Genomic DNA, 22041 nt, shown 5'->3' on the forward strand with positions numbered 1-22041 from the left:
GAGAGAGAGATTGTTAGCGGTGCAGTGCGTGCAGTGTGAAATCGGAGGGTGCCCTCATTGGAGGTGTGCTGACAGAGCATATTTGGTGGAACCTAGAGCGCAATTCAGCAAGGACAACAGAAAGATGACAAACACAAGTGGTTGTGTTTGTCACTTGTGTTTGTCGTCTTTCTGTTGTCCTTGTTGAATCGCCCTCCAAGTGTCACCAAATATGCACCAACTTGCTTGCCAAACAGTGTGTTCTACCAGAGCAGCAGTTGCCTCGCTGCCTACGAGTGGGAGTTGCCCTTCGAGTAGAGGACACCCTGAATGTCTTCCCAACCGTTGCAGCTGCCGCGTATTGGGAGGTGGCAACAGTGGAGGGGGCGCAAGTGGCGGTGGGGGAGAAGAGGTGATGCGGAGCCCCCTGGCCAGTCTGCGGCACGGAGTCCTGCCGAACACCGCGGCAAGGGTGGCCGGCAGTGGCGGCAGCAGCCACCCCGCAGGGATGTCGGCCCAGTCCTGGTCCCCTTCGTCCACCAAGGGAGGGGGAGGGGGCAGCAGCAGTGCAGGCAGCAGCGCGGGCAGCACGAGTGGCGGGCCCTCGTCCACCTTCCAGGAGGACCTCCTGCGCCTCATCGGGCCCGACTACATGGAGGAGGAGGACAGCGACTCCGAGGCAAGCGCAGCACCCACCCCTCTCTCCCTCCTCAGACTGATGTGTAGTACAGTTGAACCCCTTTATAAGAGACATGTACCGGGGAGCAGTTTGTGCCTCTTATACGAGATGTCTCTTATAAGCAGGGAACCATGTTTTCATTTACTAATCAGACCCTAGTTCAATGTGGGCACCGTATGACTAAAACAAGCTCAAAAGAACGCTACAGCATGTTGCGAAAGATTCATTCTAATGTATGTTTGGCCCCCAGATTTTATGAAACAGTTCTGAAACTTTGTTTGCTTCATGACTGTATTTACACTGTTTTTTACAACCGATTCTACAAGCTTTCTCTCCTTTTACTGTTTGTGGAAGATGAATCGTAGATGTTGAGTTCACAAGCCTGATGAATAGCCACAGCTTTTTCCACTGTGTGCTCATGCTATTCATTACGCTAGCAGGACTCAACATCTGCGATGCTTCTTGATTGGGAGCTACGCGAGTGGGAGAGCCCGCGCGTGCAGTCACGCTCCAATGGATGGCAGTAAGCTTCAACCACTTCTGTGAGTTGCATTTCCATTGGCAGGGCTTCTCATCGGCATTTCATAGCTGACTGAACCACTGTGTGTTTGCTGGAGTTATAATAAATGGCGACTGCAGGCGTCTGTCGTCCACCTGTGTTTCCACAATGGAAGCAACTGCAATTAGTGACTGGTGGCACTGCATCTGAAGCTAAAATGTCTGTTACAAGCGAGATTGTTGATTAAAGTTCAAGGATGGCTTGTACCTTATAACCAACTGTCTTCTACATCATCCAATGTCTGTTATAAAAGAGGTCAATTTGATGGAGAAGATGGGGCAGCCAGCCATGGGGGTAAATAGTGTCTCTTACACCCGATTGTCTCTTACATCCATGTCTCTCATAACAAGGTTCAACTGTAGGGGAAAATCTGGAGGCAGTGTCTGTCTAAGTGAGCTGTGCTTCTACGAGCATGCAGTCATGTACGGGCTTATTTATTTCTTAGCACTTATGTGCCACTTATTTATTTATTATTTATTTAGTTCGTATTCGGTCTCGATCTCACTGCACTTGGCAAAACCTACTGGTTGTGTCTCGGGAATTGGGGCACGAGGAACACATAGCAATTCTGACTGCGTAAGGAAGTTTGTTTTTCCCCAAAAACCAGCTTTCACCTCGTCCCGAACATGCAGCCAAGCCGTGAGCTTGAATAAAATCATACCAGCAGCGCTGAGGGGTACAGACGAAAGCAACAATGCGCTAGGTGTCTTTGATCGTAAAGTGAGCACTGTTGTTTGCCAAAAAATGACTCGCATTCAGGGAACCCATTTGCTAAGTGAGACGAGTACTTGCCTACCCGCTCTATTCCTCCCACACCTTTGGTGTTAATGTCTTTTTTGCGCAACTGAAGTTTTGCTGCTGTCAGGGTTTCGGTCACAACTTCATTCTCCACACTGTCAGCATCGGGAACCATTGCATCAAGTTTGGAAGCATCACTGGCTATTCAAAGACAAGTTGCAAATAGAATCGAGAGATACGAAATTGAGATTATTTTCAAGGCACGGTTAGGTGTACTTTTGAGTTGAGTAGTGCACTGAAACTTCGTGGCGTTACTGTTTGATCCTAGCGTTCTACAACTTGTTCTGGAGCTGGTTTCTCTGGACCCCTTCTGGTTGCCAAGCACCTTTGGTTGAAAGCTGCGATGAATTGTGAGCTGCAGTAGTGGAGGAAATCCATCGTGACATTCGCTTTAAAGCTGCAATGGATGAGATTGGCGTGGTGATGGCCATTTCAATGGTGAAATGTGGCTAAATTTATTCGTACTTGCTTGCAAATAGAATCCAGAGATACAAAATTGAGATTATTTTCAAGGGGCGGTTAGGTGTACTTTTTAGTTGAGTAGTGCACTGAACAGCTTCTGCCGAATGCAAATAAAGTAATTTTCTAGGGCCGCATATTCTGACGCAACCTGTTGGCGATTCGTATCCCTCGTTGTGGTCCAATAATACGGTCGTAGCAACCAACACAGATGACTTTAGGTGGGGTTTTCAAGTCATATGATTGCGAAATGCGTACGTGAGGTGATTGTACCATTGGGATTCCACTGTAGATATGTGCGGCCTTTGTGAAACCATGCTTCTATTAAAGGGACCCTGCAACAGTCTTTGAGCAGTGCAAGTAAACCTGCGCGCCGCTTAGCTTACTCTACCAGAAATACCTGAGCCAAATATTACACGTGCACGTGAAGCGGTGAGTGCACAAATCGCTGTGAAAGACGCGGAAAAACCAACCACGCTGTCTTCAATTCTCCTCATTATGGACCCCTGGCATGGCCTAAACGACGTCATTAAGGCAATGGCTGTCCGATCGGCTGTCACTGGTCAACTTCGCGGCTAATTTCTCCCATTTCCTGTGACGATCCGCTGTCGTCGACGCTGTGTACAAAACTCTTCTATGCCTGAACCTGTAGGCACAGTTTTGCCATTTCTTTGGTGTTTTGAGTCCCTGTGGAGTTTGAGTGATGAGCTCAATACTTCCCTTTCAACAGGACCACCCGGCAATAAACGTTTATTGCTTCAGAAACGCCCTACCAGCCTGAGCGCGCGCTTGCGAGCAGGCACCCATGCCTGCTTTTTTGTGGCACCAGACCGGAAATAGACCCCTCGACGTTGTGGAGAAAAAGAGAAAACTCCCCGGCTTGTGATTTAACGAAGGCCGCAGAAGAGAACGCCGCGAGCCGCCCTCTTCTCCGGGAGAGAGCGCGCAGCCTTCGTCGCATTGTCCGCGGTCGAGTTGAGAAGGAACGATTATGCGCGATTTCTCATTGCGCGTAGTTTCCGTGATAGTGAACAGATTTCCATAATTCTTGCGGGAGGAGATTGCTGGGACAACAGACTTTACCCCAAAATAGATTCCTAGTAGTCGATGGTAAGTGCTTCTGGGCCCCTTTAACTTGAGCATGGGCGATGGTGCCCTATATGCTGAGTGCATGCAGAGTTCTGTTCCTAGTTTTGTTTCAGGCACTAGCCCTTTATATGTTACTGTTTCATTCTGTACAGTTAAACCTCGATGTAACGAAGTCGGTAAAATTCGCAATTTACTTCGTAACATTGAAATTCGCGGTTTTAATGAAGTGTTCGTCCCGTGAAGCATTTCCTGCAAAAGAAAACGTGGCGCGCATACACGGCTGGCGCACTTTTTCTGTTTTTATTGCAGCTTAATCGTCTACGCGGGCATCAGAGTGAACCGCATGGAGCGTTTTCTCCCCGCAAAAGCGCACCCCGCAAGCCACAGGCGCACTGACGCAGCCGCGGAGACAACCCGCGCGATGTGAGCAGCTCTAGCGACCGCTTCCGCTCGCTGAAACGGAACTCGAGGGGCAAACGAGAGGGGCATGCGAGAAAAAAAAGCGGATAACGTGGGCGAAATTTTCACTGTAAAGCGTCATACGCGCCGCTTACGAAAGCGCCCATCAAATATCCTCGGCATGCCCGAGCGCTTCGAAGCTCCCGCCGTAGGGTGCGCGCCTCCCCATTGGCGAAACTGGTCAGGCTCCTCCCACTGCCGCGTGCAGCGCGAGTCACTTCCTGGCGCAGAAGCCGCCGCCGGCGCGCAAACGCGGACGCGGGTGTGAAAAAAACGCGCGCACAAGGCTCATAAAGATTCACAAATGATTGCTGTAACGATGAAACCCAACAAGCATGAGCGAACTCGAACGAAGGGCAAAACGGCGGCATGCGGCGGCGGCGGCCCCGCAAGAGGCTATTAGGCTTACCACCGCGGAGGATGTTTGATGGGCGCTTTCGTAAGCGGCGCGCATGACGTTTTACTGTGAAAATTTCGCCAACGTTATCCGCTTTTTTTTTTCTCGCGGGCCCCTCTCATTTCCCTCGAGTTGCGTTTCAGCGAGCGGTTGGAAGCGGTCGCTGGAGCTACCCACATAGCGCGGGTGGTCTCCGTGGCTGTGTCAGCGCGCCTGTGGCTTGCGGGGCGCGTTTTGAGTTTTTGCGGGGAGATAACGCTCCATGCGGTTCATGCTGATGCCCGCGTAGACGATTAAGCTCCGACAGAAACAGAAACAGTGCGCCAGCCGTGTATGCACGCCACACAGTTTGTAGGCAAGGGGCTCGCTGCATCCACGGCATTGGGCGGCCGGTGTTGCCGTTCGCGTTTTATTGAGACCCCATTTCGGCGCTTGCGTCTCCCAAAATATACCTCTACAGTTTAAATTTCGTGCCTAGTTCTGCATGAAACTTCGTTACATTGAAATTCCGATAAACGGGACTTCGTTACAGAGAGGGTGAAAATACATGGTGTGCATACACTTGAAGTTACGAAAAATTCCGTGGTTCATTACATCGAGGGTTTCGTTACATTGAAGTTCGTTACATCGAGGTTTAACTGTATACACAGGAGGGAAGCCTGCAGCTGCACTTATGAACAGTCGCAGGGGCTGCCGTAATAGCTGGTAGTGTTCTATTTTCACTTGGTGTGGCTGGAAGCATGTGTTTTTGTCGCACTTGGTGACAAAGGAAGCAATGGGGGAAAAAATCTTTTTTTGGGTTCATGTAAAGTTAAGCTTTTATGAGGTATACTTTTCTGGGGGTGTTTTATGAAGTATACTTTTATATATTGAAGTATGCTTTTATATATTGACAAAAACTTGGAACAGCGTTTTGAAAATAACAATTGCAGTTTTTCGCTGCCACACGCAACTTCTGAGCTTGCACGCGAGTTGAGTAAAAAGGAAACACTTCTGCGTAGTCCATGACGGTGCTCTCACTGACGTGTGGCTCACCTACACGCAAGTGCCACATCTCCCTCACGTATGTAGCAGTGTAGATCTTTATGCAGGGTTCATGTGGGTCCTTAGAAACTGTGAAAACGCCTGAATTTGAAGAGCCTGTTTTCAAGGCTTTGATTTTTCGTTAGAGAAACAAAAAGCTGTGTAAGGACTCACTGAGTGTTCGTTGCTTGGTTGGTCTGTCTCAGCGAAAAGTCTGCATTTTGTGACACACCGGAAGTGCTTATCAGTGTAACTTTTAAACAAGCAATTATGAGAAATGGTCTAAGAAGGAAATGTTGCTGCTACCATAATTTCGACAAAAGAAGAGGAGGAGGAACAAACACCTCCATGGGGCAGTTAGCCTTGGAAGGAGTCCTTATTCCAGGACTCTCCGAGTTCGCCGAGCTTCTTGGGCTCTCTTCAGCAGCAACAGCTGGTCGTCAGGGTTCAAGCTGGACAGTGCTGTCTCCCAGTTCTCAGGGGGACGGGAAATGCACGGTTGAGGGGCAGACAAACTCCCTTTGTTCAAAATGTTGGCTGCAGCAAGGTTACCATCTTACGACTACAGTAGACGACCGTTTTTATGGATTCCGAAAATTCGGATTTGCTGGATATTCCGGACCTTCCTGAGGAACCGCCAGTAGTCCCATAGGAGTAATGGCTCGCGGATTTTTCGGGCGCTGTTTTATTCGGACTATTTTTCGTTCCCCTCCTGGTCCGAAAAATCGGTCGGCTTGTGTGTGTTTCGCCATTTCAAGCCTCCATCTTTGCAGTATTTTGGCCTTATTTATATTTCTAACGGGCAATGCAGTCCTTTAAAATTCACGCACAAAGAGCATTGAAAGTCTTTGAAAGTTTTTGAATTTTTAGTCATGTAAACCAGCGTGGAGCCTGTCCACGGTATTTTCTTTTCGTTAACCCTTTGAGGGTCAGGGCCGTACATGTACGGCATCGGCAGGCACTTTCAAAATGGTCACTAATGTACATGTACGGCATTGCTTGTATCTTTAAAAAGCGTGCCTTTTTCGCCAACTTCCCTTGCTTGCTGCCACACTTCGGTAATACGTCAAATTATTTTCTTGCGCCGATGGCTCTCTCTTTTTTTTTTTTTTTACTTCATCAGCGCGCCGGTTATCGCCAGCGCATCCGCTAACGATGGGGCACGCAGGGTATCGCCCACCAGGCGCCCCGGCGCCTCTCGCTTCTTGCGCCTGCCACAGACCAAGGTCACCTGCAAACTGATGAGGCTCTTTTCTCCTTTTTTGTATTTTATGGGCAGTGCGCCATCTATCGCTCCCGCATCCGGCCGCGTGCGCGCAGTGGTTGATTTTGGTATCGTCCTTCGGGCGCTTCCCGCTTTTTGCACCCGTGAAACTGATGTCTATCTGATTTAGATTCCCTCAAAAGTTGCCGGGTTGTTACTCTCTTGTTTTTATTTAGAATTTTTCTTGTGTTACTAATGAATAAACTACATGTATGCAACAACACGAACTATTTTTTGGTCACTTTATGGTCACCCTAACAAAATTACGATAGTTTTTTCTCGAAATAGGTTCATCCGAAGAATTTAAACGAGCAATAAAAAAAATAGACCCTGCGGGGTCGCATTTGGCGAAAAAATTCGACCCTCAAAGGGTTAATCAAAGTCTTCGCCATCCTCCCCTGCCGTTGCGCAGGATGCCCCGTGGTGCCCCCTGGGGGTGTCGGAGCGGCCGCGGTCGTCGGGGCCCGCGACTCCGTCCTCGTCGCTGGAGCGTGCCGGCAGGCGGCAGGGGCTGGCGCTCCGCTGCCACTCGTCGTGCCCCTCCGCCGGAGAGGACGTCATCCTGACGACGGCACAGCCCGCGCAGGTCATAGCCTGCTGCGACCTCGCGCCCTCGTCCGCTGGGGGTGCGAGCGCCGGGGCCGTTGGCGGCACGATGGACGCCGCTGGGTACCTCCCTTTTTTTTTTTTTATTATTGCTAATGCCTTCGCTGTTCCGTCAAAGTCGAAAAGTGACTGTAGTCGTAGTTGGTGGCAGTGTCAATGGGAATGGAACCGAAATGGCCGCCACTGTGTGGAGAAAATAAATTGGGTTTGGGTAGGATTTCAGCCCAGGTCGCCAGAGCAACAGCCAGGTGCAGTAGTAGGGCAATGAATCAGGCTGGTCATCTTTGCGTTATTGTAGGCTGTGCTTTGAACACTGTACACTTGTACGAGTGTACAATGTACAGGCATGAGCAAAAGTTTACGGACCTCGAAAATGACAATTTTAGGTTATTTCTCTTTCTATAGCAGCCCAGAAACTGTGGGTAATGCATGTGAGATGTTGCATAATTACTAAAGTATTGCAAAAATGCCGCTCATAATACTTGGGCCGCCATGTGGCAGAAAAATAACCCAAAAGTGCTGCTTTCGTGGTCCGCATCCTTTTGCTCTTGACGCTGCGTTGTAGAGATTGCAGACTGTGTAGTTCTTTTTCTCACGAAGTGTCCGTTTTTATTCGTTTCCTTTGACCGGTGGTTGTCTCGGGGCATGATGGAGGGAGCACTGAGACAAGGTTGAACAAGCGAGTTTTGGAACATCATTCACTTATTTGGCCATTGGTGGTTAATTAATTGATTACACGGGTCTGTGCATGCTTGAAGAAGACTGAGATCATCAAAGAAAAGGTTTACTGAAAGCAGGACGTTGTGCTAACTGCGTCCCAACAGACGCAGAGCAGACACAAAAGACCCGCAGCTAAGGCCGAGTTCAGGCTGTTGTTGCAACTGTCGTAATATCTTTAAATAACGCCGTCATTCCGCATCTCAGCCAACCGAACTGCGTGAAACGCCGTTTTTTTTTATGCCCATAGCGCACGATTTGGCGGTTACGTCGGTAGTCTGAACATGGCCTAACCTTGCGGTTGACTAAAGTTTGCACGGGCTGTGCTTGTGAGTGGACTGCACCCCACATTGTTGCCCACCCTAATTCGTTCGTCCTGTTCCCGCACGTTCGCGATGCCAGTGGCCAGAAGCAGCCCGAGCAGAGGCTCCAAGACCTCGAGGACAAGGTGGTCAAGCTGCAGGAGACCCTGGCACAGGTGGGTCCCTGAATTCCAAGGACAGGCTGTCCTTCGTACCGCAAACTTTAAATTTTACCGCAAACTTTAAACCGGTATTCGCGGTTTCGTAGAAATTCAGACAAAGCAGCTGTGAGTTTTTTTTTTTTTTTTTTTTTTTTTTTTTTTTTTTTTTTTTTTACTGCTAGCCCATATGACATTCCTGAAGCGAGAAATTTGAAAGCTTTCTATATTTCTCACTTTTTTTTTTTATTTGAGTGTTCAAAGAAGCATCTCTCCTGGCTGTGACGGAGCTGATTGAGTCAACATTCTAGTTCTTTCAAGTGAAACACAGTTGAATTTTGTCGTCATGGCCGTTTTAAAACACAGAATCTGTTTATGTCCTCAGCTTATATGAGAGGTCGCCACACTGATATCATCACGAGATATCTGATCAGTGACGTGCGTTAAAAAAACTTTCCCAACTATTAGTAGCGCTGGTTTGTCCGTACATGTCAATAGTGTTCACCACAGGCTAACATTGGGAACATTGGAGGCAAAGCGCAAATACATATGCGAGGGTCGCGCTGTTTTTTGAACTAGGGACAGACAGGGTTTGTTTTTGTTTTGCATTCATAAAGCTAAAATTTCCGCATATTTGGTTTAATAAAGCTGCATATGAAAGAGGCATTATAACTGCAGGCTGCTGTCATTGATTAAAATTGATCAATATCGTATTTTCCCCCGTATAACCCGCACCACAAATAGGAAAATTTTAGGGGTGAAGTAGAGGTGCGGATTATATGCAAGGTATTTCCTTTGGTGCAGCTTCACCGCACTGCGTGTTGGCCCATGATGCCCTTACAGCAGTAATAGTGACTAAGCCACTATTATTCTATTGACAGTGCTTATTTTGTACACACAGCTCAACGATATACCAACCTGAAAAAAATGTATGCAGCGAGTCTAGTTATGTAGTCCACCTGAAAAAATGTATGCAGCGAGTCTAGTTATGTAGTCAGTTAGGTAAGTTCTTTTGCATCAACAAATCTGTAATGTTGCTTGAGTAGTAGATTTAGTCCATCCTCTTATGTCTAAAATATGCGAGCAATATGCGGGGATATATTTTTTTTTATTGATCGATGAGAAGTGGGGGTGGGGTTTATATCCAGGGGCGGGTTATAACGCGCGAAAATACGGTACGTGCCCTGATTCCTGGTCCTTGTCAGAACGACTGAGTAGGCCTAGTTTATTTCTTAAATGCATAAGGACTTCTATAATACGTGTACTAAATGAACCCGCCTGGCTGCCTAAAGCACTTGATGTGTAACACTGTTGCCACATGCGAAAATGCTATCAGTAAGGGGCCTTAGTACCTTCGTGTTTTTATGGGATCACTTTTATAGCCCCTGTAAAGACGTCCTTGCTGCAACACTTATGCGTAGTAGGGAAGGTGACTTCGAAGCGTCATGGTTTATAGCGCTCCATAGGGTTTTATCATCATCACAATCATCACCAGCCTGTCTACGCCTTAAGAAAGAAGAAAACGTGGCGCAAACTAGACGTGGACGAAGAAAACAAGGTAAGACATATACAGGTGCCTGTATATGTCTTACCTTGTTTTTTTCTTCCACGTCTAGTTTGCGCCACGTTTTCTTCTTTCTTAAAGTATGTACCAACTAGCTCAGCAACAAGTTTTGCTATCTACGCCCACTGCAGGGCAGAGGCCTCCCCCATGGGTCTCCAATTATCCCGGTCTTGTGCTGACTGAGACCAATTTATCCCCGCAAACTTCTTGATCTCATCAGCCCATCAACTCGTCAGAAAGTGAGACGGGCTGATGAGATAGAGGGTTTTATGGAGGCATTTCATTCATACCCGATGGCCTTTACATTTTTATGTGCAGCTGCTTATATTGCTCCCGGTGGTAGGAAGGGTGAATTTTAGAGTTGTTTAGTGTAAAGCATCACAGAGGGATACATGGGGTCCTGTGGATGTCTTAAAGGAGCCATGAAGAGAAAATACAACTTCGTTTAATTTGAAAGAACTAGGATTCAGTATCTCACTCAGCTCCATTACAGCCACAAAAGATGCTTTTTTAACGAAAAAAATGCAAGAAGTATTTAAAAACTTTCAAATTTTGCGCCACAGTGACGTGTTATGAGCAACAATGACGTCATACGGGCCAACGATAAAACGTAATTTTCAGTGCGTTAACTGCACGTTAGCATTGAAGTGATGCGGTCAAATGAAACTAGAGGCCCCACTACAGACGTCCAGTCATGTGTCGTCGCGACAGGTCAGTTAAGCGGCCGCCAATCGCACAAACAAGGTTCCGTGACGTCATAGAAAAGTTGCGGGAAATTGGCTAGGGGGTCGCGACTGCTTCACACGTTTTCTTTAATATCTCCGTTATTTGTTCGAAGATTGCGATGATATTGGTATCATTGTTATCGGGACTAAGCAGTCCTTCTAATAAACCCAACTTGTATTTTGTCTTCATGGCTCCTTTAAGGGGGGACGTGGCTTTCAAAATCAACTTTTTTATTTCTGAGTGGATTTTGATGAAAATTGGCACAGCAACTGGAAATGCTTCTGTGATAACACTATAAAAATTTCAAGATAATATTTTGATAACTTTTTTATTTCTTAAATTTTCTTTCTGTTCCGCTTGTACCGAGCTTGAGCGACTTATAAAACACGATAGAAAACTTGTTCGAAGTGCTTTGCATTCCCAAATGAATGGGCGAGGTCGTGACAGTTTTAGAATTTTTTTTTTACAAAGCAATATTTTTTAGTTTTCATTTTTTTAGAGGTTAATGTGCAACAGGCATGTCGACTGTGAACGACTATTTGAATAAAAAAGTCACAAAAAACAAATCTGGAAAACCAAAAGTGTCACGACCTGAACTGTTCATCAAGGAATGTAATGCAAGAAACGGAATCAAAATAGACCCAGTGGTCACGAAGAAATCCCTGGTACAAGCGACATAGGTGGCAAAAAAAACTGTTTTGAGAAAACGGCTTCCGAAGTTGCAACATAGGTTTCACTCATCAAAAGTCGCCACGGTTGCAGCCTTTCATGTCTTTTTGAACATGGGGCTTCTGGAAGGCCTTGCCTTGAAATTGGAGTGCCTTTTACAGCCTTTCTCTTTCCAGAAACATCATTTTCAGCTCCTCCGTGAAGAGTACATACCCCCTTTGCAAACCAAATGGAGGGGAAGATGGGTTTCAATGGGCTTTTAATGCAAAGTAGGTTAGCTGGTTGGCTGTATCGCACTGGACAACCTCCTTTTGCAGTGTTGTCACCATGGCACCAAGTTTAGTATTTTTTTTTTACTTAAACTTGAACATTTTTGGCTTTTTTTATGTTTTATCTTGCGTGGCACAGCAACTTAGTACTCATACGTGCAGGTGTTCATTGCCGAAAGTTTGCATACCACAAGGATGAAAATGAGCTACTTTGAAGCTTGGTAGAGTATTCTGCACAACTCCCAACTTCAATGCAAGAGCATATTTTTTTACTACTTTTGACATTCAAGGCATCCAATATTTCTCGCAGCACAGCCAGTATGCCCTAAGCAATGGTATCAATAATTTCCCTAAAAAATTACTGTTAAATGCTGCCACAGTAACGTACATTTTTAACACAGAGAGCATATTTTTATTCCTATATTACTAACTCAAACCTGTTTGCATGAAAATTACAAGTGCACGGGAAACGTAGCGCAAGAAAGGCGATATGGCTCGCGCGCATCGCAGCGCACGCTTACCGCGACATATCGAACTTTGATTATACCTGATATGGCTGGTCAGGTCGCTTTTAAGATTAAATCTAACGTCGCAGGCATTAATTACAACTACTGGCGTTCAATCGTAACCGGTTGCCCAGTCATGTGATGCTCCAATGCGCGTCGGCTATGCCGTGCGCGCCGCAGCGTTTGACGCGTCGACCGTTTCTTTCTCAAGGCTAGCGAGCCCACAGTCAAAACACAGCAATAACTAAGCGTGTAAACATCGTAAATCCGACTAAAAGTTCACTTCACGAACCGCTATCGCAAGCGCGCACACCGCGTCACCCTCCAAGGTCTGGCGACGGTAGAGTCACGCGCACCACGAAGCGTTCGATGACCTCCGCCTTTCGAGCCACACAACTTCCCGTAATCTGGCTCGTTATCTCTGGCATTCCCATCGCGATAACGTGCGTGTTGAATACCACAGATTGAACAGAAACTCGGCCGAGCGAAGCGGCGAAAATGAACTCAATCCGCTCGCTACGCAGCTCAGGCGGCCGCCATCTTGCGTTGCGCCCGCGACATCCAATCAGGAAGGGTCGTTGTTCTGCGCCCCGACCGGAGGACCAATAGCGCTTCAGCATCTATTTCTAGCTTCGTTTGTGCGTCGTTTCTTTTCTGCCGTTTGTGCGTTTGTGAATGAACGAAGATACAAGAGACGAGCGGAACCGGAAAGACGATCGCTCGGCCGATCTAACCATATCAAAATGGCCGCGCCCGGTGGCACCGTTGCGGAGATAGAGCGCTCCGAAAATTGCCGTTTTTTCGCCCTTTTGCGCTGATAGTTTGTCACCGCGCCTGACAAAAGTATTTTTTTTATGCCACTTTGCGACGCTTTTCAGCGTAAAAACTTTGCAGACGCACAGAATAGGAAACATGGAAGCCGAATATGTGGGTTTCAAAAAAACGATGTTTTGGTCATTTTTCCGAAGTTGAAAGCCGCGTCCCCCCTTAAATTGCCCCTGGGCCATCGTATTTTTCTGTTAAAGCTCCCATATTTCCACCGGAAAAATTCCTTCTCAGTTAAGCATTTGCGTATACAAGGAAAGCTGACTTTAAACCTGCTTGGTTTACAGCACTTCGCAGCGATACATGGGGTCCAAAGGCTCTGGGGCCTTCTTATTTAGGTACCAGACTGCTTATAAGGCACCCGGTAAAGTAAATGCCTTCACAACAATGCGTGCGTGTACATTTGTGAAGCCAACTTTAAAGAAGCTTTGTGCATAACATAGTGACATGCGTGTTTGTGACAATTCCGACTTTTATGAGTCCAAATTCTGCGGGTTTTTTTTTTTTTTTTTTTTTTTTTTTTTGAGTGGGGAATTCAAAATCATTGCAACAAGCAAACTGCAGTCTTGATCTGTGAGTGTTCTAGAATAGTGTAAACGGGGTAGAGTTAATGGCAATGGTCCCCTTTTGCATGGCTCCACATCTGGCTAGTGGAAGGCGAGTGTACTGTGTCGTTACGCTACTTCGTTGTTGCTGCTTCAACAGCACTGCTCTCAGTTGAAGAAGGTAGCGCTCTGCAAAGCACAGTTTACCAGCCTCGTTCCCACCCCGATTGGGCCTTTCGTTCGTTTTTGTTTACCTAATTACTGTTGCTATTAATTTTTATCTGACAGTTCCAACACCACATTTGCACAATCCCATATTGCTGCCGCCTGGCTTAGTGGCAAATATTTTTCTTTTTTTTTTTAATGAAGCACTATGCCAGGGATTCAGTTTTAAATGCAGAGCATTTCTTTAACTCACGATGTCACCCATTCTAGGCGTCCGTAGTAGTCCGCATCGCTCGCAGGTGCGCCCTCTCGGCGCAATCGTGGCGTGATAAAGGCGGGTGTCGGCGAGGCTGGAACGCGCTCATCGCCGCGCTCTCTCGTCAGCCCCGCTCCTCCTCACCTACTCTCCGCTCGCATCGCGCGCTCTTTCCGCGGTCGGTTCACGCCCAACAGGTGGGGGCGCGCGCATCGCGGGATCAACAACATCTGTGGCGTGATCGTGACGTCAGCATCACGCGCGCGTGGCGCGATCGTGCCGTGATAAAGGCGGGTGTCGGCGAGGCTGGAACGCACTCATCGCCGCGCTCTCTTGTCAGCAGTTGCCACAAGTGCAACAACATTAATGTAACGCAAACTACTTAATGTCGTGCGCCCCCGGAAATGCTCTGCATTTGATCGTGCCCCTCGCGAGGGGGATGTTTCTTCCATCAGGAAAACGGCTACCGTTAGCGGGAATCGAACCCGCGTCCTCGGGCACAGCAGCGCAACGCCTTACTTTGAGATTCAGTCTATGCTTGCATCTAACCGTCCGTTCTTTAATCAGTTTCTTGTGCACGTTCTTTCGGAAAGTTAAAACAGAAAAAAAAGGTTGCGTGTGTGACATTTGCGATGTAGTGAAGAAGCCTGGGCACCGTGCGTTCAATATACAGTCTTTCAGTTTGGGTATGTCCCTTGTGCGCTAGGTTCAGGTCTTTTATTTTAGTGTCCAGACGTGATCACAATGTTGATGGAGTGTGGAGCCCTTACATTTACCAAGGCAGCGTTTTCCAAGTTGTCTGGTACTTTGAGGAGAGGGCAATGGCTGTGTCGAAGAGTTTAGAATCTGGGTGAAAGCGGGAAATTTGAGTGAGATTGGTGAAAGCTCTGTTGACCACTGCATCGCCACAGTGATTGAGGCAGCGTAGTGGCAATTTCTACAGTATTCGCTTGACATTCTCTAACTAAACCCGCGGTAGTTTCTCATTCGCGGAAACGTAATTTTGCAGCACGTAATTTTGTAAGTAGTTTGCTGCACTGGCAAGCAGTGTAAGCAGGTTGACGGCCAAAGGTCTGTGCTAACTCTCACGATTGACGGTATGAGCTTGCTTTGTCTCGAAGCAGGGACGCCACAACAGAACACTACTGGAAGTTTTTCGTAAGGGCTTTCTGGTTTTGCAAACTCTAGGGCACAGAGAAGAAGCCTGCATGTTTTGTTCCTCCTAAGGGAAAAATTTGCTCGTTTGCATCGTATGCCACTTCCGTCAAACGATGTTTTTGGGTCGGCAAATGGCAGTTCAAGATCTACACCTGTTGTCATCGAGTCAGTGCAGAAAAGCGCAACCACTGTAAGTTTCTGCCGCGCAGGTCTATTGTCTGCTCTGTTTCATGTACTGGAAAGGGCTGGGATAATGTTTGGTGCCGGAACAAGAACACACAACCGCACGCAATAGGTGGTACTCGTTGAAAAGTTTAGCTGTCAATTTCTTCCCTTGGCAACACTGGAAACGGCCACAGACATGGCCGCTGCGACACGGACATGGCGCAGCTTCGGCCACTGCGCGCGCACGCCGAAGAAAAAATAACACCGGCGTGCGTCGTCGGCTCCGTTTTAACCCGATTCTCAATGGTGGTGTAAACAGAGATGCTATTAATCGCACTCACATTGGACTTGGACTCGGGGCAATACTTTGCATTCGGTGAGATAGAGGTAGCCCGACGTAACGAGTGACGGCGCGCTCACACGGTTGCCTGCATGCATGCCTCACCAGCGAGTACAAGCTATAGAATCCAAATCCTGTGCACACTCCAGAGCAGTGTATGGGCCCCATCTCCTCCCTGAGAGCTGTTTTTAACATAATGTTTGACATTTTGCTCCTTGCTGCCCAGGAGTAGCACTTTGAACTGTTGCGCAGATGTGGAAGTTCCCATGTGATCGGTTCCCATGCACCGGGCTCCTGTATGGCAGGTTCCTGTATGGCGGGTTCCCGTATGATGGGTTCCCTTATGACGGGTTCCTGTACAAGGGGTTTCCACTTGTTTGCTCAAAGTCATGCCAGTCTATCTTTTTCGGGGCACTGTACCTGTTTGTGCCATGCCATGAATGTTCATTGGCCACAGAGTTTCACTTTAGGTTCATATTTATTTGGAGTTGAAGCAAGTCTAGTGTTCAATATTGATTTTATGCTCCACTTTGCTCTCATTGATTGGCCATATGCAATTCAAATTTGGTTCAAGCGTAAATTTCACCACGTTCCCACACCTGTAGAGTAGTTTCATTGTACAAGCTCTTATTTTTCTCGGTTCTCCTCCCAGTAGAGCCGAAATGTTGAGTGCAGTGCAATGTTGGCGTAGAGGCCAGTTTATGATTGCGTGGTGGTTTAAAGGGGCCGTGCAGACAAAATACCAGTTTGGTTCAAAGACTGCTTTGCACAGATAACAATGATGCCAGTCCGATCACACAGTTCAAACAAATATTCGTAGTATTAGAGAAAGCAGATACCCTGTCACTTTTCGGCAAAGTGTCTATGACATCAGAGAATGTTGTTTGTGTGACTGCCAACCTGAACCACCACCGGGAAATAATGCTGGGCGGTTGTAGTTGGGCCTCAAGCTCTGTTTGGTCATATCACTCGAACGCTGGCATGCAAGTAACGCACTGATAACTGTGTTCTTGATGCTGGCCGACGTCAGGTCGCTCCTGGCCATATTACATCCTTGTGGCGCAAAATTTAAAAGCTTTGCAACATTTTTTGCCCTTTTTCGGTCAAGGAAGTGTCTTTCAGTGCTGGAAGGGAGCTCAGTAAGCTACCAAGGACTGTCTTTTTTTTTTTTTCCCCTCGAATTCAGCATAGTTTTATTTTGTCTTTGTTGCTCCTTTAAATCTTCCCGCCATTTTAGTAGACCTCGTCCTGCTCAACCTGACACTTTCACCGCTGAGTGTGCCGAAAGCTCAGTGCACTGCGCACGCACCTGACCGCTTGTCTCTCTTCTCTTTAAATTTTCCCCCCTTTCTCCCCGGAAAGTTGAATCTTGGATGGACCGATTGTAAGTCCCACTTCCTGCACTTGTTTGAAGGGTGGTTTCTCCCACCTGGGTGCTTGCATGCGAGACAAGTTTTGACTAAAACACGGCGCGTGAATTTTTCTCTTCTGTTTTGCGACACTGCAGGAGCAGCATCGAAAGGCCAGTCTGGAGCACCAAGTCCTGCAGCTGCAGCAAGAGAACCACCGGCTTCACGAACAGTCCGAGTCGGCTAGTGCCCAACTCCGACGCTTCACGGACTGGTTCTTTGGAAGTTCGGACACGTAGCATCTTGGGAGGCGAGAGTGCTGTGACCGTGTTTTCATCACTCGTCTTTACTGCGCGAGGGCGACGCCATACAACTCTGCTAGCCACCGACAATTGCGCTGTTCGTCCAGAAGAGTTGGCTTCCCTGCTGGCTTGTCTGTTGGCTTCTCTGTAGCCGACATCATCCATTAACGGGATACAGGAGATAAGCAAGGCTATCGTCGCTTGCTTGCTGTGGGTCTGGTGCGGAAAAGTCATCTGCTAGCTGCCGCTGCGTTCCATGCCGTCTGGACCTTGCTTTGGTGTTTGTGACGCTGGTGTCTGGGGTAGTGAAGTGGACCGTTCGGGGAACAACGCGCTGTGCGATGGCAAAGAGTGCTCAATGTTTTTGTTTTGTGTGTTTAAAATTTTTTTTAAAGCTCGGCAGTTTATGATCAAGCAAGCCCACAAGAAAAGGTTCTGCTGGCCTTTTTGTAACTGTTGTGTATCTTCAAGAGCCTGGACACGGCCAGTGGTTCCACTACGGCTAACCGGCTTGGCTTGGATCGGCAGCCGGCTTGCGCACCTCGCCGACAAACCACGAATGTTGCTTTCACACAAACTGGACGCCCACTGTAGAGAAAGTGTTAGTGTGTCTCCCATCCGTTGCCGCTGGCACAGCCCCAACCCGTTCGAGCTACGGCTACGGCTTGGCTTGACTGTACCTTACATCAAAAGTGTGCCGACCGGACTCGTTCCCGTGGCCGTGTTGTTCATATTCGTGTAGATGTTGTGCGTGCTTGTGTGTGTGTGTGTTACGTGTCTGCCGAGCCTGCCACCAGATGGCAGGCGAGTTCTTTGTTACGTCAGCTCAGCCCACCTCGCTGTTCCGCTCAGTCTGTTGTTGTACTCGCACCGCACACGAGCGGTTTCTACTCTCCGCGCCTCTCTTCTTACTTCGAAGGCTGCATTATAGGCCAAGGCTTGTTGTAATGTTTGAAGCAGAGCAGACTGGAAGCTGGCAGCTTAGGCAAAGCGAAAGTGTAGTTACGAAATACGCCAAGCGTGCTTAAGGTGACGGTTTCGTTGCTGCGCGTGGGTTTGTTGTTGATGCAGTGCTGTCAACCCTCAGGGGGACTTCGCAAACATCGATGCCTACTTGTGAAAACAGAGTGGAGTTGGCTGCAATTCCGCGGCGAGTCACGGCTTTTGTGGCTAACGGCGAGCGGGTTTTTGAATCAAGGCTCGTTAGTGCACGCTTTGTTACGTACGAACGTCTCGCGACAGCTATATTGGAACTAGCGGAAGTATTCCCCAGCACGCAGTTATGTCATAGCATCCTACGATACGTTATATCCACGATATGATGCTCCCGTACAGTACTCATAAAGGCTTGTTCTGCACTCGCAAACCAATAGACTTGGGAAATGCTTAAATGCGGCATTGTTCATGAGAAGAAGCAACTGGACGGTAGCAGTTGCTTGCCAAGTGAAAAGAATCTGCGGATTTACAGTGTTGGTTCTCAAAAGGTGGCGTCAATGCTTTTTCTGCATGTTTTGCCCGGAATTCCTTGAGTGTGGCATTGAATCGAACTTTGGCAGCGAACGTTTTTCAGGGGGAGTGGGGAAGTGTAGTGTTTGTGAGAACATTCCATCGGTGTTTTTTAGGTCGTAACCAAACTTTTGATGGGATTTTATTTAGTTACGAAGGCTAGCTTTGCCGTGATCTTCGAAATATTTCTTTGTGGTCGTGAACGTCTAAATTTATTGTGCATCACGGAGTGAACAGGTCGTCTGAAGCTTTAAGCATCTTTTTCACCACAGATACGACAGACAGCAGCGGTATAAGTTGAGCCTTCGTTGACCTTCTTATTCTCAAAGCTCACAAAATGTTTCCAATGCAAGCCGTCCTTTTTCTAACGCGAGCTACCATTTTACTGCAAAAACAATGCCAAGAATGATTCATGACGGTGATAAATTAGCTGCTTTTTGATTGTCAGAAAGCTTTGTTTTGCCGCAATAGAACTTACTTAGACTGTGTAGATATAGAGCTTGTTAAACGCTTTTGCTCAACGATAACGTAGTGTGGTTAGTTAAGTATACCCTTGTAAAAAAACTCAGCATTAGTCGCAAAGAAATGTCATCTTGTTCTTTTCAGATAACATGCCACATAGTCTGTGATGCGAAACTGAATATGGTTGGAGTCTCGAGGGAAGTGCGGTGTTTTGAACGTTTTGGCAGCCATTTCCATTTCGCTGTCAAGTAAATACTTTCTTGATTTCGATCTGCAAGCTGGTTCTCTTTTCTCCAACATTTCCTACGTATTCCAAACACGCCTTCAGAGATAACCGGGCTCTTCCGACAAATGTTGAGGTTTTTGCAGGAGGAGAGGCTTTCCGTTTTAGGTACGTATATTTGCGGCATAGCAAGTTTTTAAGGGCATTTTTAATTCTCTCCAAACTTACCATGGATGTCGCATATCCAATTGAAATGCATTTAACGAGCACAGTTTCCATCGTTCGGTGTGCCTCATTCTGAACTGTGTCGCAACCATTCCACTCATCCATCACTTTGTCTTCCCAAGCTCGTTTTCGTGTACCGAAGCCCCGCGCACATTGCCATCAACTTTTTACACCGTTTTCGCTCACGGACGCTTATTGTGGACGTATCTGTCCTACAGCTGAGCATTTTAGGGTGTAAACGGAGAATCCCACTCTTTTGAAAGTCCCTTTTTTCTCGAGTTTTATGTCCATTCTCTCGCCATTTCGTTTCATTTCCGTTCGTATCATTTTGCGTTCCTCTCTTGAGCCTGGTCACGTTTTTTGACGGTCGGTACAAATGCTGCCATTTTGCCGTCCCTTGATTGTGAGAATATACGTAACAAGAAGTTTGCAATCACAGTCCATCCTGTTTTGCCAATTAAGATTCGCTCCTGCATTGCACGCGAAGAAGCATTGGAAATGCTACGCCGCTCGGGCAATCACGAGGTCACAGCAGTCCGTCTGCGCGTTGTTTGTTGTCGCCGGGTCTTAAATTTCCCAGTATTGCAGGCTTCCCTTGTAAGTCTTAGAAAAGGAAGTGAGCTATTCTCTGTGCTTCTTCCAAATTGAGATGGTCACGTCACTCCTTCCATTTACTAGTGAAGAAACTGGTGAGTACAGTCTGGGCTGTATGGGGTGTGGGCATATGTTTTTGTTTTGCAGTTTTGTGTGGGATATGTCAAACTGGCGATTCGACGCATCGTTGTCCTGACTGGCGACACTGCCCTGTGCTGTGCCGTGCGAGTCAACCTTGTTTCGTGACATTTGCGAGCGCGTGATTGAGTGAATTAGGGAAGTCTACCTGTCGGAAAGTTTTGGCATTGGCACTTTCGCGGAAACTAAATGCTGTTCCTTGTGTCACATCTTGGGTTTAATACCCTGTCCAAGAGAGGGCTTTTTAACTTTCTGCACCCATTTTATGTCCCCTGTGACGCGAGACTTTACGGCACCCGGTGCTGTGTGCAAAAAGTTTGATTGCCGCCATGGCTATTCGTACAGCGATCTTCCGTGTTAATCCAGCCTTCCGGTCACTTCAGGCACACCAACCAGTGTGGGATGTGGCTTTTGTGGCCTGTGCATTGCCAAAGCACTCCAGTTGCAAAAAAAGTGTCAATGAACGTTTTTTGATGTGCTATGCTTTTGCGATGTAGCCTCAGCGTGAAAATTTGTTCAAAAGGATAGAGGGACGGTGTATTTTTCTTAAAGCAAGCTAGCAGCTTTGAACTTGGCTGTAATTACAGTTCTCTGTGAGACGGGGTCATCATTTCAGCGTATTTTACTCCTTTCAACTTTCTTTTGCGTTCGTTCGTTCATTTTCTTGGCTCCGTCTCCGACCCCTCCTCATTTTTGCATCTCTTCGTGTCCTCTCCACGTCCTGTACAATACCTCACTCGCGACGTGCTACGAATTTTGCCGCTTATTTTTCGCGGCGCTGTTGTACGTGTCGCGTATCTGGCTTCCCCATCTTCTGTCCTCGGAGGGTACCTCCAGAGTTTCCCCCCACCCTGTCTCTTTTTGTAGAAAAAGCAATAATAAAAGTAGCCAAAGATGCGTTTGAATGATCGTTTCTGCCTGCCTGACCTACAACAGCCTTCCAAGACTAACCTTTGCACCAGAGGCAGCTGCTTTGGTAAGTTTCTTTGGAGAGCGTCAGCGCAGCCGATGTGTCGTGATGGCAACATTGATGTCACCAAGTTTTAAAGGAGCCATGAAGAGAAAATACAACTTTGTTTAGTTTGAAAGAACTAGGATTCAGTATCTCACTCAGCTCCATTGCAGCCACAAAAGATCGTTTTTTTTTAACGAAAAAAAAGCAAGAAGTATTTAAAAACTTTCAAAGTTTGCACCACAGTGACGTGTTATGAGCAAGAAAGACGTTATACATACTGGCCAACAATAAAACAATTTCCAGTGCATTAACTGCGCGTTAGCATTCAAGTTATGCAGTCAAATGGAACTAGAGGCCCCATTACAGACGTCCAGCCATGTGTCGTCACCACAGGTCAGTTAGGCGGTCGCCAATCACACAAACATGGTTCCGTGACATCATAGAAAAGTTGCGGGAAATTGGCTAGGGGGTCGCGACTGCTTCACACGTTTTCTTTCATATCTCCGTTATTTGTTCGAAGATTGCGATGATATTGGTATCATTGTTATCGGGACTAAGCAGTCTTTCTAATAAACCCAACTTGTATTTTGTCTTCATGCCTCCTTTAAGT

The 22041-nt window shown here is 47.2% G+C and overlaps 1 protein-coding gene across 2 annotated transcripts in view; it reads left to right on the top strand.

The window, feature by feature from the left end:
• LOC144149424 (signal-induced proliferation-associated 1-like protein 2) overlaps positions 1 to 21381 on the top strand; it is a 137895-nt gene extending 116514 nt beyond the window's left edge. For both annotated transcript variants that reach the window (XM_077680987.1, XM_077680986.1), the window contains exons 24-27: positions 331 to 658; positions 7119 to 7375; positions 8432 to 8507; positions 17185 to 21381. In XM_077680987.1, the coding sequence (XP_077537113.1) occupies positions 331 to 658; positions 7119 to 7375; positions 8432 to 8507; positions 17185 to 17325 (802 nt within the window). In that variant the 3' untranslated portion in view covers positions 17326 to 21381. The remainder of the gene's footprint in view (positions 1 to 330; positions 659 to 7118; positions 7376 to 8431; positions 8508 to 17184) is intronic.
• Positions 21382 to 22041: the final 660 nt, after the last annotated feature.

This window comes from Haemaphysalis longicornis, unplaced genomic scaffold (assembly GCF_048455015.1).
Source record: "Haemaphysalis longicornis isolate Haplotype H1 unplaced genomic scaffold, Haemaphysalis longicornis Haplotype H1 scaffold_8, whole genome shotgun sequence".
Taxonomy (NCBI): Eukaryota; Metazoa; Arthropoda; class Arachnida; order Ixodida; family Ixodidae; genus Haemaphysalis; species Haemaphysalis longicornis.